General features: G+C 39.5%; 1 protein-coding gene across 7 annotated transcripts in view; it reads left to right on the top strand.

Annotated features, from left to right (window-relative positions):
• MAP2K5 (mitogen-activated protein kinase kinase 5) overlaps nucleotides 1–17,764 on the top strand; it is a 280,465-nt gene that overhangs the window by 14,560 nt on the left and 248,141 nt on the right. For all 7 annotated transcript variants that reach the window (XR_010746200.1, XR_010746199.1, XM_066342718.1 and 4 more), the window contains exon 3: nucleotides 8,195–8,262. Coding sequence is in view for 5 of the 7 variants with exons in the window: in XM_066342718.1 (XP_066198815.1) it covers nucleotides 8,195–8,262 (68 nt within the window). In the remaining 2 variants the exon portion in view is untranslated. The remainder of the gene's footprint in view (nucleotides 1–8,194; nucleotides 8,263–17,764) is intronic.

Raw genomic sequence — 17,764 nt, 5'->3', positions numbered from 1 at the left:
CTTAAATCTAATTGCAATTATATAAGCTGTAAATTCTTAAGAGTATAGAAAACAATTATAACTGATTACTGGAAAGATACTTGTAGGAGATAACTCCCCAGGTTCAAATAATAAAGGCGATCTCATTAATGGTTCACTTTGCTTTGGAGGAAAGTCTAAAATCATAAAATATATGGAAATTAAAATATTTGGAAAAATAAAGTTTATTTTCTTAAACTATAGTATATGTAAAAGGTAAGTGGTTGTGTATAAGTAAAATTAGGTTAATGAGAAGTTGTAATTTGCAATAGACCTACACTGAGTCTAAAAATTACTTAATAGGTAAGAGTTAGTTATTTATGCATCCTAGAATTTAAGATGATTTGAAGAGAGCTTTAATTTATTGGAATTTTGTTTCCAAATATTGATTCAAAAGTCCAATGAGTCTTTTGAGAATAATTGTTTATAGTAGTCTTGCTATTTTGCATGAGAATTATGAAGTTTGATTCTTTTACTCAAGCACCAGGCTGGATGTGTCTTGAAGGCAGTAGACAATACTGCTCATTTTTGAATCCCTGGAAAGCCTAACATAGTGCTTGGCATGTAATACTCACTCAGTATGTCTTTCTGGAATGCATGGATGGTTGAAGGAATGAAGTAATAGGACAATGTTTTCAAATCAGATCCATCAGCAAATTCTATTAGCTCTATCTTTTTTTTTTTGTATTTTTTTTTTTTGTATTTTTTTTGTTGTGTTTTTTTTTTGTATTTTTCTGGAAACGGGGAGAGACAGTCAGACAGACTCGCACATGCGCCCAACCGGGATCCACCCGGCACACCCACCAGGGGCGACACTCTGCCCACCAGGGGGCAATGCTCTGCCCCTCCGGGGCATTGCTCTGTTGCGACCAGAGCCACTCTAGCGCCTGGGGCAGAGGCCAAGGAGCCATCCCCAGCACCCGGGCCATCTTTGCTCCAATGGAGCCTCGGCTGCGGGAGGGGAAGAGAGGGACAGAGAGAAAGGAGAGGGGGAGGGGTGGAGAAGCAGATGGGCGCCTCTCCTGTGTGCCCTGGCCGGCAATCGAACCCAGGACTTCTGCACGCCAGGCCGACGCTCTACCACTGAGCCAACCGGCCAGGACCTATTAGCTCTATCTTTAAAAAATATCAATCATGTGATGACTGCTCAAACTCTCAGCTTGGTTTAGGCCATGATTATGTCTCACCTGGACTAGATCATTGGTTTCCTAACTGGTCTCCTTGTTTCTGCTTTTGCCTCCCTGCAGCAGCCAGAGCAATCCTTTTAGAAGTTAAGTGAGATCATAATACTCAAAACCCTCCAGTGGTTTCCATCTTACTCAGGAGTAAAAGCCAAGTATTTAAAATGCCTGACAAGGCTCTGCGTTTTTTTCATCTGCCCCAACTCTGCTCCACCATTGCTTCTTTGAAGTCATCTATTTCTCTCCCAACTCTCATTCTATTTCAGTTACTTTGGCTTTCTTTCAGTCTCTTAAACATGTCAGGTATTCTTCTGCCTCAGGGCTTTTGCATTAGCTGTTCCCTCTGTGTGGAACACTTTTCCTCCACCTGTCTGTACAGCCAGGCTCCCTCATTCTCTTCAGTCTTTCTCAACTAGAGTGAAAGCTCCATGAGATCAGGTTTTCTTTTCCTACTGTTAGTCCCCAGTGCTCGGAAAACTGCCTGCTACCAGATAGGCACTTATATATTTGTTGGGAAAAAAAAAGGAGCAAAGAACTGAAGAAGGAACCAGAAAGTAGGAGACATGAAGCTAAATTAAAACTCATGGATATGAAGAATTGGCCATAGAAACTGGCCTGTAGTCCTGTCCAGATCTTAGATTCCACTCCTGAGAAGGACTCTAAACTTGACAACTTTTCTGGTAATTTCCGGTTGATGTCTTTCTAACCTCTGCAGTTGTGTTTTCATTTCTTTCCTCTTACCTTGGAAAAATGCCTTTGCTGTAGTTCTAATTGACTCTCACCTGGCACTGAAGAATTGATGTATGACATATAATATATTGCCTAACGTTCTGTTGCTTTTTGTAGAAGCTAGATTGTTTCTTTCCAAAGGCCACTTAAGTCCTGTCACTGCAGTGGGTGCTGTTTGACTGAGATCTCCCACCGTCTGCTGTTTACTTGGTAGGCACTGTGCTTGCCATTCTGACCACCTTTACCTGAGGCTGCCTCTCCTCCTCTATTGGGTCTTTATGCTCCTTCTCTTGGTTTCTCTTTTGGATTGTGTGTTGCCTCAAATAAAATTGCTAACAACATATGGCCTGTTATGATTCCCTTTTCCCAAACTCTGCCATTTTGTATATTTGTGACACACTGCAGATTTTGTGAAGATTGCTTCATAATATTTGTTTACCATCTGCTGCACTCTATTTGGTATCTTGCTAGGACTTTTTCCTCCATTTTAAGTGACATTAACAAAATCCAGCCAGTACATAGACTTTCTGGTTCTACTTTTGCTTCCCTAATGTGCTGGAAAATCATATTACTATGCTCCAGGCAACTAGAGAAGCCTGGATTCTCATTGTGAACCAGTATATCAGATCTGTCACACCCGCCCCCCTCCTTGGTCTTATCTGCAATGCTTTTTTGGTCAGATGGCAAAGAACCTCCATGTATAAGACAAAAAGAGTTCAAATTATTTTTCTACTTCTCTCTACTTAGTACCACTACTTTCTAGTGTTCTTCACCAACATATTTATACTTTTGAAACTCTTTGGCCTTGGTTGGTTGGCTCAGTGGTAGAGCATTGGCCCGGTGTGTGGATGTCCCGGGTTCGATTCCCAGGCAGGGCACATAGGAGAAGCGCCCATCTTCTCTGCGCCTCCCCCTCTCACTTCTTTTTCTCTCTTTCTCTCCTGTGGCCATGGCTTGATTGGAGTGAGTTGGAGTGAGTTGGCCCCTGGCACTGAGGATGGCTCTATGACCTCCACCTCAGGTGCTAAAATGAGCTCAGTTGCTGAGCAATGGAGCAAAGCCCCAGATGTGCAGAGCATTGCCTCCTCGAGGGCTTGCCGATGGATCCTGGTTGGGGTGCACGAGGGAGTCTGTCTCTGCCTCCCCTCCTCTCACTGAATAAAAAAGAAAAAGAAAGAAACTCTTTGTGCCATTTTAGTAAGGGTTTATGATTTACAGTTACAATTAGTGTTTTTTTGTTGTTGTTTTTTAGCTAATCCAGTTTGATAGGCAAAGAGCCAGAGTGTTTGCTAGATGGGCTTTGTGTGTTCAACTTTTTATTGAGATAAGTATTTTAAGTTATTGTCATACTAAATTGCTTTGTATCTATTTCTACTTTCTTACCCTTTATTAACTTCTCCTTTCAATCAAGTCATTCATTGTCTTTGTTATTTTTTTCTTTAGCTTCATTGAGATATAGCTGGCATATAACATTGTATAAGTTTAAGGTGTACAGTCTGCTGATTTGATACACTTATATATTGCAGGATTATCACCACCATGTAGTTAGCTAACATCTCCATCCCATCACATAATTACCACTTTGTTTGTGTGTGGTAGAAACATTTAAGATTTACTCTTAGCAATATTCAAGTATATAATACATTATTATTAGCTATAATCACCATGCTGTACATTCGATCCCCACATCTTGTTATACTTATAACTGGAAGTTTGTACTCTTTAACAAATATCTCTTCATTTTCCTCAACCCCTGGTAATCACCACTTTACTCTCTGTTTCTCTAAGTTTGAGTTTGATTTTTTTAAAATTTTTATTTATATAATTTTTATCCAGTGAGAAGAGGGAAGGCTGAGAGACAGACTCCTGCATGTGCCCCAACCAGGATCCACCTGGCTAGGCCACTAGGGGGTGATGCTTTGCCTATCTGGGGCATTGCTCCATTGCTCAGCAATCGAGCTCTTTTTAGTGCCTGAGGTGGAGGCCACGGAGCCATCCTCAGTGCCTGGGGCCAACTCTCTCTAATCAAGCCATGGCTGCAGAAGAGGGGGGAGAAATAGAGAGAGAAGCAAGAGGGGGGGCGTGGAGAAGCAGATGGGCACTTCTCCTGTGTGTCCTGACCGGGAATTGAAGCCCGGACATCCACATGCCAGGCCGACGCTCTACCACTGAACCAACTGGCCAGGGCCCCTAAGTTTGGGTTTTTTAGATTCCATGTGTGATACCACACAATATTTGTCTTTCTCTGACTGACTTATTTTACTTAGCATATTACCGTCAAGTTTCATACAAGTTGTCAGGAATGGCAGGGTGTTTTTATTTTTCATGGCTGAATAATATTCTTGTGAGTGAGTGAGTATATGTGTGTGTGTGTAGCATCTTCTTTATCTATTTACCCTTTGATGGACCTTTAGGTTGTTTCTGTATCTTGGCTATTGTGAATAATGCTGCAGTGAACATGGGAGTGTAGATATCTCTATAAGACCCTGATTTCATTTCCTTTAAATACATACTCAGAAGTGGAATTGCTGGATTACATGGTAATTGTATTTTTAACTTTTTGAGAAACCTCCATACTGTTTTTCATGACTGCACCAATTTGCATTCCGGACAATAGTGCACAAGGATTTTTTTCCCTCTACAGCTTCACCAGTACTTGTTATCTCTTAGCTTTTTGATGATAGCCATTGTAATTTCCCTGATGATTAGTGATGTTGAGCATTTTTTCATGTACCTGTTGTCTTCTTTGAAATTCACTGTCTTTAGAGAGAAGTGTATTGTCACTTTAAACATCAGAGCCAGTGGTTTGCTCTTGAGCTATCCTCAGGGGTTAGAGTGCTAGGATTTTGCATTTTGGCTGGAATCATCAGTCTTTTCCTAAGTGTGATTACCTTATCTGACTCAGTCTCCTCTTTAACAAGAACAAGAAGTCTTCGTTAAAACTACTAATCACAATTTATTAGAGTGAATCAAGCAGTCCCTCAAAGAGCAATTTGTAAAGAAAACCAATACATACACAAAATGAGGTCTTTATTAACCCATAAGAACTTTAGTCACTGTGTCACGTAAGCCTGATTTGTCCTCAGGCTTACTTAGGATGCCTCCTTCATCTTCTCAGAACCCTTTCTCTTTTAGTCAGATCCCATAGGACAGTACCCAACACTTTACGTTTAGGTTGGCTATTCCGGCCTTTTGGCCTCAGTTTTCTGTCCACTTAAAGTACCTTGTAGCGTTTCATAACTGTTTTTTATGGAACTGCTAAATAAGAAAGTGTTCTGCTGGCTGACTTCCCTCCCAGTTTTTTGGCTGAAATAATTCCTAAGAGATTTTATAGAGTTCTAGAATTCTAGAACCTTTTTTTTTTAAGTAGTCTTAAAGATTCAAGCCTGGTTTTGAGTGTTTAGGGAACTCTTTGTTGTTACTCCTGATTCAGAGAGACTGTGATTTGAATGTTTTTTTCTGGAATCTGTTTCCTCTCTTTACACATTATAAAAGGGTTTTTCACCTGTTTTACTAAACTCCAAGCACTTCAGCATCCCGTATGAACAATGCCTTTTGAGGTCTTGTGTATATTGAAATTGGAATATAAGCAGTTCCTTCCTAACCCCCATCTCTGTAGCTGGCTATGGTGTAGAAATGAGATGACAAAAGCTACTTTGTTCAGGTTGAAAATTTTACCAAGTTCAGGACTTTATCAAGAATAAATCAGTTTAGCCCACATACAAACAGAGAATTTAACTTGGCTTTAAAACAAAAATGTAAAGTGTTTTCATGTGTGGTAATAATATGCAACATGATATTCCTTTTTTTATATCTGTCTTTTCTCTTTGTTTCCTGCATTTCTAAGAAAACTTTCTGGCTTAACTTTGAAAATAGTACTAGTTTCTAGAACCAATGTAGAAACTCCTTGTTTCCAAAACTAGAATAGTATTTCCCCCCAAGTCGGCTTTATAGATTCTGTAACTTAAAAGAAAGTAAGCAAAGAAAGTGAAGAAAGAAGGGAAGTGTTAGATTCCTACATATCCTTTATATATGTAACATTCCTAGGAATGTGCCACCTTTGTTACCTAAGGACCACCGTGTGCCTTTTATACTGAAAACAGGCAGCTCTTGGAAGCCTAACGCCAATAGTGACATTAGACAGCTCCTGGCTATGTAGATATTTAAACAGTATGACTTGTTGGTATTGATTTACATTGAGTTGGGGAACTCTGAGGGTAAACTAGGATTCAGGATCAGATGTTTTGGAGAGAAAACCCCAGCAAGAGCTGTGGGCTTGATCACTGAGCAGGTCTGGCTCAGGTGCTAGTTTCCTTCATGATGGTAGATTGCTACTGGCTACTGAAGAGAAAAAGGAAGTAGCATTTTGCTCTGAAATAGGCTAATTGGGAGACAGTACAGGCTCCCTCCTGGGGTTCTCAGAGCCTGGTCAGTGAATAGGGGTATATCTTCAGAACTGCAGCTGGATGGAAGGTAGGGCTGAAGGTGAAATCCTTGTGCTGAACTCTGCTGTATTTTCAGTAAGACTCTCCAGAGCATGTGATGTAAGCTTATTCTCTTCGTGAGGAGGGATTCGTCTGTTTCTTCGGGCCTGGGATCAGTTTCTCTGCATATGATCAGATCAACTATTGGATACCCAAGAGTGACCAAAATAAATAACGCCACTGATTGTTTCGTAAGCACACCAGAGCTGAGGCATCCAAATGTGAGAGAGCTGCCGCTTCCAAGTTGTCCCCTGGGAGTTTGTGTACTTCTTCCAACAATGCTGCTGTTGCTCAGAATGTTTTTGGTATATTTCTTTCAGCTGTACAGCTAGAGTCTACCACGTAGGCTGTTCTCCTGTTGACAGATCTTTACCTTTATAAAGGTGAAGTAGCTAACTAAATATTTAGAAATAGCCAAAATATTCTGAGTTCTACTTGGCAGGTAGTGTCGGTGAGTGATCAGGTGGACAATTTCAATTTGGGTTAAAAATGAGATGCATCTGATATTTACATGTGGTCTCTCTTCTAGTTCTTAAAGCAGTTTGTTTCAAATCTATTTTGAAGAAGAGAAGCATAGTTGAAATAAGTACATTGTTTCTGGATGTGGCTACTTTAATGATAGTTAATCAAATGTATACATTCTGGTTATGTATTTTGTAAAACCTTATTATCCTCTAGTTTCTTAACTATTTCAAAATATCATGAGTTGTCATGTGAAGCTTATGGTCAGAGTTCCCATTATAAATGAAACTGTTCAGAAAGGGAAAGAGAGCTGCTAGATAAGATATAAGATAGAGTCTATAGGGAGAATTGTGTTAGAGTTCCTTTGCAAGTTAACTTTACATTAGGCTCCCAGTTTTTCTTCTGTAAAAAGGGAATTCATCATCATCATCATCATCATCATCAAGTCATCCTGTTCACATTATAGGATCATTGTGGAGTTTTCCAGGAGGTACTTACTGCATATGAAGCACAAATCATGATGCCATGTATATAATGGTGTTTAGTAAATGCCAGCCATTTTTATCATGCTATTGTGACATGTTGGGTTGCCTAGAAGAGAGGAAGAATGGAGAAATAAAGGAATAGGGAGCTGTGTCAGAAAGAAGAAAAAGGCCCTGGCCAGTGGCTCAGTAGATAGAGTATCAGCCCGGCGTATGGACATCCCAAGTTTGATTCCTTGTTAGGGCACACTGGAGAAGTGATCACCTGCTTCTCTTCCCCCTTCTTTCCCCCTTCTTTCCCTCTTCCCCTCCCATAGCCAGTGGCTCAATTGGTTTGAGTGTGACCCTGGACACTAAGGATAGCTTGGTTGGTCTGAACCATCAGCCTCAGGTGCTAAAAATAGCTTGGTACTCAAGCCTTGGCCCTAGATGGGGTTGCTGGGTGGGTCCCAGTTAGGGAGCATGTGGGAGTCTGCCTCCCTATCTTTCTCCTCTTACCTAAAAAAAAAAAAGTACTGATAGTAGAACAGGACTGGTCTGTCTTCAGTTTTTAAAGTTCTCCAAACCAAACCTGTTTCAGTTATGCTCCTAAATACATGTTATAAATGGCATGAGCAATATTTTAATTTTTAGCTGTCGTTAAAATTTTTTGTTCTTTATTGAGATTCTGGTTATAGTCTGAACAAAAAAAAACAAAACCAAACCTGAACATTCCCCAAAATAGGGTGTTGAGGATTTGGATATCAGTTTTTAAAACCAGTTTGTTCCAGCTGATGTGGTTTTTGTCCGTTAAAAAAATATGAATCTTATCACTTGCATTATGCTGCTTTTTAAACAGATGAAGATGAAGATGGTGATCGAATTACAGTGAGAAGTGATGAAGAAATGAAGGCAATGCTGTCATATGTAAGTATATTACAAATGAGGACTGTCTTAAAAATGTTACTGTAATTGAAGATTCTGGTTCTTGGCAGAGTGAAAATATAAAAGTAAACCACAGTTGCCATAACATTTTTCTATATAGTATATAAGGTTTTCAAAGATTCCCTTACATGAAAGTTAAGGGCATTCTTTCCAAAAGACACTGATCATATCATGAACATTAAGAATAATGCATCTTAATGACTTGCATTAGGTATGGTGCAGACTAAATGGACTATCAATTTTCTGTATTTTTTATGCAGTACTTAAAGTAACGGCTCATTAAAAATGAACCCCTGGGCTCTAAAAAATTTCTCAAAATCTACTTTCAACTGGAGATCTCTTTCACCCTTCCAAGCAGACTATGGTTATAATGTAGCTGCAGGCTTAATATGGATTCACGATTTAAAGATGTACTCTCAGTTATTTTATCCACCCCCTATACTCATCCCAAATGAACTCCTGTGGGGTTACTTACTGAATCATAGTGATTTGAATATATCCTGAAATGACTTTTCTTTTGTGTTTTGGATTTCAATGATAAATTTGCATTAATGTTTGTCTCAAGATTGAAGTAGATAAATGAGAAAAGACTACATTTCTAAAACTTTAATAATAAGCTTGACAAATTGAACTATAATGAAGGGATATAGCTTCCCTGAGCCCTGATTTGCACTTTTCCTCATATTTTATTTTCTCTTATTTGCTTTATTTTATTTTATTTATTTTTACTTTTTTTTACTTTTTTGAAGTTGAAAACAGGGAGGCAGTCAGACAGACTCCCGCATGCACATGACCGGGATCTACCCAGCACGCCCACCAGGGGGCGATGCTTTGCCCATCTGGGGCGTCGCTCTGTTGCAACCAGAGCCATTCTAGCGCCTGAAGCAGAGGCCACAGAACCATCCTCAGCGCCTGGGCCAACTTTGCTCCAATGGAGCCTTGGCTGCAGGAGGGGAAGAGAGAGACAGAGAGGAAGGAGAGGGGGAGGGGTGGAGAAGCAGATGGGCGCCTCTCTTGTGTGCCCTGGCCGGGAATCGAACCCAGGACTCCTGCACACCAGGCCGACGCTCTACCACTGAGCCAACCGGCCAGGGCCTGCTTTATTTTATTTTATCTGAGTTTGTCATGTGTTTACAAAACCTTCTCTAGTGGCCTGGTGGAAAGAGCATTGAACTGGAAGTCAGGAGACCTCTGATCTCTTCTCGCTTCCTGGCCTTAAGCAACTCCCTTAACCTTTCTGTTCTGTAGTTGCCTCATCTGTCAGTTGTGGATAATACTACTTGTCTTTTCTATGCACAGGGTCATTGTAATGATCAAATGGAGGAATAGCCATGAAAACCCTTTGAAAACTTAAAAGTTCTATAGAAATGCAAAGTGGTATTATGGTGGGAATTGGGAAATCAGGGCCCTTGCTTTCCGGTGAGACTCTAATCTTAGCCAACAGTTTGGTTGTAGGTTTTTGATAGACTTTAACTTTAAACCCAAGATATTGTTTCATTGTAATGAAAACTGTAAAATATCTGTATGGGTTTCCGCCAATAGTTTTAATTTAGGGTAGGAGGAAAGAGAACAAGAAGAATGGCATGATTAACAGAGCATTGCATTCAGAGCTGCACAGAGTAGGAAAAGTCAATTTCCCATTGACTTCCCATTAACTTACTTGAGAGTCTTTGTGCTTTGAGAATTTAGAGTAGGGCTCATCAGCACCTTGAAAGGCAGAGTAGGATGGTCTGCTGAAAGGTCTAGCACTGGTATTGATAGATTGCTAACTCCCCTGAGAATGGGACTTGCTTATTTCTAGAAAATACACACACACACAGATGGGTTCTAGTTTTTTCACATACATCTAGTGCAGAGAGTACATTACTGACAGTGTGCTTTCATTATATCTCTGACATAATCACACACAAAGATATGTTTTGAAAAATCTCCTTTTGGGAAGATCTGGCAAAGTTGTGCCTTTTAGGAATATTATTGCATGTGATCATATTGATAATAATCATTTCTGTTTTTTAGTTACCTACTCAATATACTAGATGCTTATGCTATTTAATTTTCATAGTTTTTAAAAATCACTTTGTGAGGTAGATATCATTTCTACTTTTTAGATAAGCTATGGTTAACAGACATGCTGAGGGTCTTAGGGCAGGTATGAATGTGGATATAGAATTTAAGTTCAGTTTCTTCTTATGCCAAAGCCCATGATCCTTTACTGTTTTATACTGTTTCTCTCCTGTCTGCCTCCTTGCACCTTAGTATGGGGATCTATGTTATCACTACTGTTAAATTCTGAATGATGTGTGTTTATATAATACCTTAGTGGAGATATAATATACATTCCTTATGATTTGTGCTTATTTTCTCAAATGCAATGTTTATTTTTCTGTTGCAGGAAACTTAGAGTTATGTAATTGTTTTTAAACTTAAAAGTTTTTGAGATTTCTTGAGACCCACTTTTTATCATTTTTTTATTTTCAATTACAGTTGACATATGTTATTATATTACTTTTAAATGTACATCTCAATGATTAGACATTGCATAGTCTAAGTGTCCTGATATATCTTGTACCAATCTGACATCATACATAGTTATAAAAATATTATTAACTATATTTCTTATGCTTATAAGACTATTAAGACTATTCTGTAACATTCAGTTTGTACTTCTAAATCCCTTTACCTTTTCACCAATCCCTCCAGTACCCCCTTCCATCTGGCACCATCAAAATGTTCTCTGTATCTATGAGTCTGTTTCTATTCTGCTGTTCATTTATATTGCTTTTTAGAGTCAATTGCTTATAGATATGTATTTATTGTCATTTTAATTATTCATATTTTTAATTTTTTCTTCTTAAAGAAAGACCCTTTAACATTTCATATAATACTGGTGTGGTAGTGATGAACTCCATTAGCTTTTTCCAGTCTGGGAAGCTCTTAACTGTCCTTCAATTCTAAATGATAGCTTTGCTGGGTAATGTTTCTAGCTTGCTTTTCATCACTTTGAATACCCTTGCCAATCCAATCTGGCCTGCAAAGTTTCTGTTGAGAAATCATCTAACAGTCTTATGGGAGCTCCCTTATAGGTAACTAACTGCTTTTCTATTGCTGCTTTTAAGATTTTCTCTTTGTCTTATCCTTTGGCATTTTAATTATGTTATGTCTTAGTGTGGGCTTCTTTAGGTTTATCTTATTTGGGACTCTGTGCTTCCTAGAGCCGTATGTCAATTTCCTTCACCAAGTTAGGGAATTTTTGTCATTATTTTTTCACATAGGTTTTCAATTTCTTGTTCTCTATCTTCTCCTTTTGTCACTCCCATTATGTGAATGTTGGTACTCCTGAAGTTGTCCCAGAGGTTCCTTACACTATCCTTATTTTCTTGAATTATTTTTTCTTTTTGCTATTCTAATTGAGTGTCTTTTGATTCCTTATATTCTAAATTGCTGATTTGATTCTTGGCTTCATGTACTCTACTGTTGATTCCCTGTAAATTATTCTTCATTTTAGTTAGTGTATCTTTTATTTATAACTGGTTCTTTTTTATGCTGTTGAGGTTCTCATGAGGTTCGTTGAGCCACCGGTGTCCTAAACTTTGTATTTAGTAGATTGCTTGTTTCTATTTGTTTAGTTCCTTTTCTGGAGTTTTGTTCTGTTCTTTCATTTGAGACATGTTTATCGTCTCCTTTTGGCAACCTCTCTGTGTTGGTTTCTATGTATGAGGTAGAGCTACTATGTCATGAATAGGCTTGGGAGCATGGCCTACTGTGGTAGGTGTCCTGTAGGGTCCAGTGGCACAGCTTCCCTGACCACCCAGTCTGTGCACTCGAGGTATATCCCTCCCCATGTAGGCTGTGTACACCCTCTTCTTTGAGTTGAGCCTTGATTGATATTGGAACATCAATTGGAGGGATTTACCTCCATGCTGATCAGCTGCAAAGACTGGCTGCAACTGTTGACCTTTGACCATCATGGAGATTTAGCTGTGCTGGGGCCCACCCCACAGAGCAGGACTTACTTCAGCAGGGCTCTGGTGCCCACTGAGTCTGTCCCTTGAGTGTGTCTCTTGTGGAGGTGCTTCAGTGTGACCTGAAGCTGTTCACTGAGTGTGTTGGCTCTGGGGCCTCCCAGGATGTACAGGCCAAGGTCAGCCATTGCTTGCGTTTTCCCTGTGGCCACCTGGCATGAGCTATAAAGTGACCAGCAGATAACTGTTACTTTTGATGGGCTTAAAGGTGCCATTGTGAGGCCAAGTTTTGAACCAAGGCCAACTGCTGCTAGTGCCGGGCCTTGAGCCACTTAGCAAGAGGAATGGTTTGCTGTGGCCAGGTGCCGCTTATTTGAGAGATTTTTAGGAAAATCTGAAGCATGAGCCAAGATAGGCCATGCGTATAAAAAAGCCACTGGTTGACTCACCAGCATGGGGCAAACTGTGAGTCTCAGATATGTTGTCCACCTGCTGGCTCTGTTGGGGGAAGGGTCACCAAAGTAATTACGGCCTTTGCCAGCACTCTGTCTTTGAGAAAGTTGCCTCCCAGCTTTCTCCCTGATGCTGAACAATTCAGTCCTCCTTTTTGTCTCTAGTGCCTTTCTAGCTGCTGCCCCATCACTGAACCTCAGAGATAATGAGTTCAAGTTAGTCAGTGTGCTGGCCCTTTAAGAGGAAGTACCTGGGACTCCATAGCTGCTGTCTCCCTCAGCCTCAATCCCTGCTGGTTTTTACAGCCAAAAGTTATGGGGACTTCTCCCAGCACTGGAACCCTGGGCTGGGGGGACTGGTGTGGGGCTGGGACTGCTTGATCCTTAGGGGGAAACTCTGCAGCTGAGATACCCTTCCTAGTTTTTATTCTCCACACGTGAGTGTGGGACCAGCCTGTTCCCCATCTCCATCCCTCCTACCATTCTTGATGTAGCTTCTTGAATTCCATGGTTGTAGAACTTACATTCAGCTTGATTTCAGGCAGGTCTAAATGATAGCTGTTCTGTAGTTTAATTGTAATTTTGATGTAGTTGTGGGAGGGGATAAGTACTGAGTTTACCTATGCCACCATCTTGACAAAGTCTCATTGAGAGCCACTTTTTAGGCTGAAATGATCTAGCTCATTGATTCCCAAATATTTGAATTTCATGAATCAATTTTTCATTTTTAGGTTAAAGGACAAACATAGGCATGGTAATTTTTAATTTTGCCAAGTAAAAAAAAAAGTGTATAAACTAATAAAATTATGTACTGTTAACCATTATTTTATTAATAAAAAAAGTGGGAGTTATTTAAAGATTAATTGTACATAATCCCAAAAGTAGAGAAAACCATTAAAGTAAGTAAATTTAATTTTAATGTAAAAATGCAATACCTTATTCTATGTATTAATTTGCTATGGATGTTGAAAACATTTTTCGTAAGTTGATAGTGGTCTGTGGATTGAGGTCAGGCTGATTGACTCCATATTTTCTCAGTAATTAACAAATATTTAGAGATGGGAACCTAAGGCCTCCAGAGAATTTTAACATAAAGTAGAACACTTACCTGATTCTGAGTGATTGAGCAAAATATTATTAAATGAAAATATCCCTGAGAGAGATAAGTTTTAAGTCATTCAAGACTTTAGTGGATTTTCTTTTTCTTTCATTTGTTGCAGCAGCCCCTAAGATCACATACCCTTTGTTTAAGTAGAGTCAAGCTCTGAATAGATGTTTAAAAAAGTAGACAGTAAGGGAATCTCTTTCTCAAAAAACACAGACAAGATTGGTTGGCTGTCATTTTGATCTTTCTTGGTTTTCATGGTTGAAATTCCATTGCGTTCTAGTTTTGCCATAAAGAGAACCATTTGGACCTAATCCTATAATAGATTTTGATTGATAGTTCTCAGTTCCAACCTATTATTAGAAACCTGCATTTTTCTTTATATTTTAGGTTCAGTTTGGCTCTGAGAATTTTTTTTTTCCTCATTTTTCCGAAGCTGGAAACGGGGAGGCAGTCAGAGAGACTCCCGCATGCGCCTGACCGGGATCCACCCGGCATGCCCACCAGGGGGTGATGCTCTGCCCATCCGGGGCGTTGCTCTGTTGCGACCAGAGCCACTCTAGCGCCTGGGGCAGAGGCCAAGGAGCCATCCCCAGCACCCGGGCTATCTTTTGCTCCAATGGAGCCTCGGCTGCGGGAGGGGAAGAGAGAGACAGAGAGGAAGGAGAGGGAGAGGGGTGGAGAAGCAGATGGGCACTTCTCCTGTGTGCCCTGGCCGGGAATCGAACTCGGGACTTCCGCACGCCAGGCCGACGCTCTACCGCTGAGCCAACCGGCCAGGGCTGGCTCTGAGAAATTTTGATTCCAGGATTTGGGTGGTGACGTAAGAAAGATACTAAGGATGACCACATACTAACTATTAAAAACACACACATACAAAAATAGCATAGTTTTGCATGTGGAATTCATTAAATTTGCATTCACCTTAATATTTCTTTAATATAAGCAAAACAAAACTAAGATACTTTACCATAAATCCTTTAATTATTCTTTTCCATTGATTACAAAAGTTAAATGAATTAACAACCCAAATCTCTGCCTAAAGTTAAAAAATTTTTTGCAATATCCAAGTTGTAACTTGCAGAATCTCCCCCCCCCCCGCAATCTATTGGATACAAGCGTTTTCTGGCTTTGGGCCAACAGAAGCATACCTTTTTTTTATTTTTATCAGTAATCTAAATAGATTTCAGTGTTAGACCTGAAAATGTTGACTTTTTAATTGAAAACTTATCAATTATTTAAATTGCTAGCAGCCTTAGGCTGTTAATTTTATGTGTCCTATAACAGTGGCATACAGTGGTTTTTGATACATGTGACACATGGAATATCGCATTGTGGTAAGGATTTGCCATGACAATAAGTTGTTGTGTGCTGCTTAAATAACAACCAACATATTAAACTAAAGTCTGTTGTCACACATTAGCGCTATTTTATGTAAGTTATTTAGAAGTTGTATTCTTTTCTTCATTAGATATATTTTTAAGAGATAACGAGAAGAAAACAAAGCTATAATAAATTGTCTTTTAAGAAAATCTAAAGTAATTTGGTCTCCGAGGAGATATTTAACGTATTGAGAGAATTCAGCAGCCAAGCGTTATTACGGCACTATTGTGATAGCGCTCTGCGTTTTGTTATGAGTTTGTGTTAATCAACAATCTGTTTTTATAGCGTAGTTTCTTCTAAGTTATGTTGTTAGAATATTCCACTTCTGGGATCATGACACTATTGTATCTTTTTAATTCCTCCATAAAGTATTTTTTTAATTAGAATTTGAAATGCTTTATTAGGAAGAAAATACACCCAACCTGCATATTCTGAAAACTAAATACCCGATCATTGCTAATTACTTAAAGGACCCTGTGAAAAATTCCCTTAATGTGGTTTATGTTTTTTTGGTTTGTTTTCTCTTTTGTTTCCTAGGAAGATTGAAGATAATATGCTGCTCTTCTCTTTCCATCTTTCAGTCTTTGTTGTCTGGTAGTGCTGGCTTCGTTTCCGTATTGTATCAAACAGCAGTGCTGGGCCTTGTTTATTAATTCATCATAAGCTTTATCTCTCTCTGAGATCTAGCTGTAGGACGGGTGATTTTAATGTTAACGTCTGCTTTTGGGTGACCTTTCATTAAGAAACTCCGCAGTCCATCTTGCTTTTGTAAATGGATTCATATTTTTTTCTACTAAATCCGGTGTCTAGTCAAGGATTTAGTACACCTGGTTCTCTCGGTACTGAGGGGCTTGCACAAGTACAGCACAGTAGTAACAAGAATAATTTTCTTCATTCTGCCCATTGTCTTTCTTTATACCATTCTCCCCACATTGCCAGAAAAGTATGGGATGATTTTAACTGTAATGCCTCCCATGATGGCCGAGCCCTTGTGTTTTAGTCGAGTGTAAGTATTCCCTGTGGCACACTTGACCACAATGTACCTTGTTAGACACTGGGTACCATGAGGGAAAATACTTTTTGACCTCTATAGCACTTTGTAAATAGGGATATAATTAGCTTTATACTACCCAGTACTATGCATAACTTGGAGATTGCCTCTAAAATCATATAGTTACTCAGGCAGAGTTGGAAGGGAGGCCTAGAGATCTTGTCCTTTTTTTTTTTTTTTTTTTATTTTTTCTGAAGCTGGAAAAATCTTGTCCAATTTTACAGAGAAGGAAGCTGAGGCCCAAAGAGATCAGATCCAATCAGAGGTCACTTTGCTAATGAATAGGAAGGTCTGGACACAGACCTAAGTCTTTGGCTCCGTTTCTCCTGGTGGTTTTAAGGGGTGTTTTTGTTTTGGCATCTATTAAGGTAATATTATTAATATTATTTAATGTAAAAATTATTCTGTGGGCTTTTAAAGTTTTAAAGATATTTCTCCTTACCTTTAAGGCTAAGTTTTACCCCAGAATTTCTTGCCTATGTAAGAGTTGAACATTTAATAGCCTCAGGACCTTTGCTATTAGAAAGTTTCCTTCAAAGAGCAAAGAGATTGAAAGCTCATTTTCCACATGGTGCTTTTAAATATTCCTCATATTAAGGAGGTCTGACTTTGAACTTACTTTGTACATGGAAAATCAGCGGAGTCTTCAGTGAGCAGGTAGTAGGTGGTACCCTAATTCAGTGCAGGCCATCCAAATAAATCGATAATGCAGGTAAGGGTGGAGAAATGGTGAAAAGAGAGAGAAATTCAATGAAATAAGTTCTTTTGTAAATTATTCCATTTTTTCTCAACTAATAACATGCTCTAAACAGTAAGTACAGTTTTTCTTTTGTTTTCTCATTCTAGTCAATGAACAAAGCCTTTTTTTTTTTTTAGAAGCAGATTATTTTAACTCCCTCCTCTATTTTGTCTGGGACATTTGGATTACCTTGAAATGGTGATAAAAATGTAGTAGCCCCTTACTTAGCCCCTGTTCTGAAATATCTTGGGGCGCCTGTGCTGGCAAGATGCAGAAGGATACTCAAATTTTCAAATTTACAACCAAACAAGGGGTTTATTATGAGGCCCATGTAGCAAAGGAGGATATGAGCACAAGAAGGCCTCAGCCAGATGGCACCATATTGTGTCATTTGTGTGGCCATGCTCCCAGTTCAGCGCCATCTCTGTGGAGGGTTCAGGGTGGCCTTTAGGTTGATTCCTCTGGGGTCTTATGTCCGACAGCTGGCACGAGGGGGCAGAGCCGTGTTGTGCTGTTAGTTAGCCCCCTGGGGGCTGTGGCTAGGGAAATGCTGGCCCTCTAGCAGTAGGATTGCTGTGGGGTGTCACCGAGGTATCAGGCCCTTTCGGCAGCTTCTTATGAGCCTCTGTGCTCTCAGGGCCAGTATTACTGCAAACTAGACGGGGAGTTTCTACATCTATATTTGAAAGGTGAATGTAAATTTGCTGCAATACAGTAAAGTTAGAGGAGTTCAGTATCTTATCAACCTAAGACATATGTCCAGAAGGGTATACATTGAAATATAGTCAACGT

Source organism: Saccopteryx leptura, chromosome 6, assembly GCF_036850995.1.
Source record: "Saccopteryx leptura isolate mSacLep1 chromosome 6, mSacLep1_pri_phased_curated, whole genome shotgun sequence".
In the NCBI taxonomy this organism is placed as follows: Eukaryota; Metazoa; Chordata; class Mammalia; order Chiroptera; family Emballonuridae; genus Saccopteryx; species Saccopteryx leptura.
The sequence above is the reverse complement of the archived record's forward strand: the minus strand, read 5'-3'. Positions and strand labels throughout refer to the sequence as shown.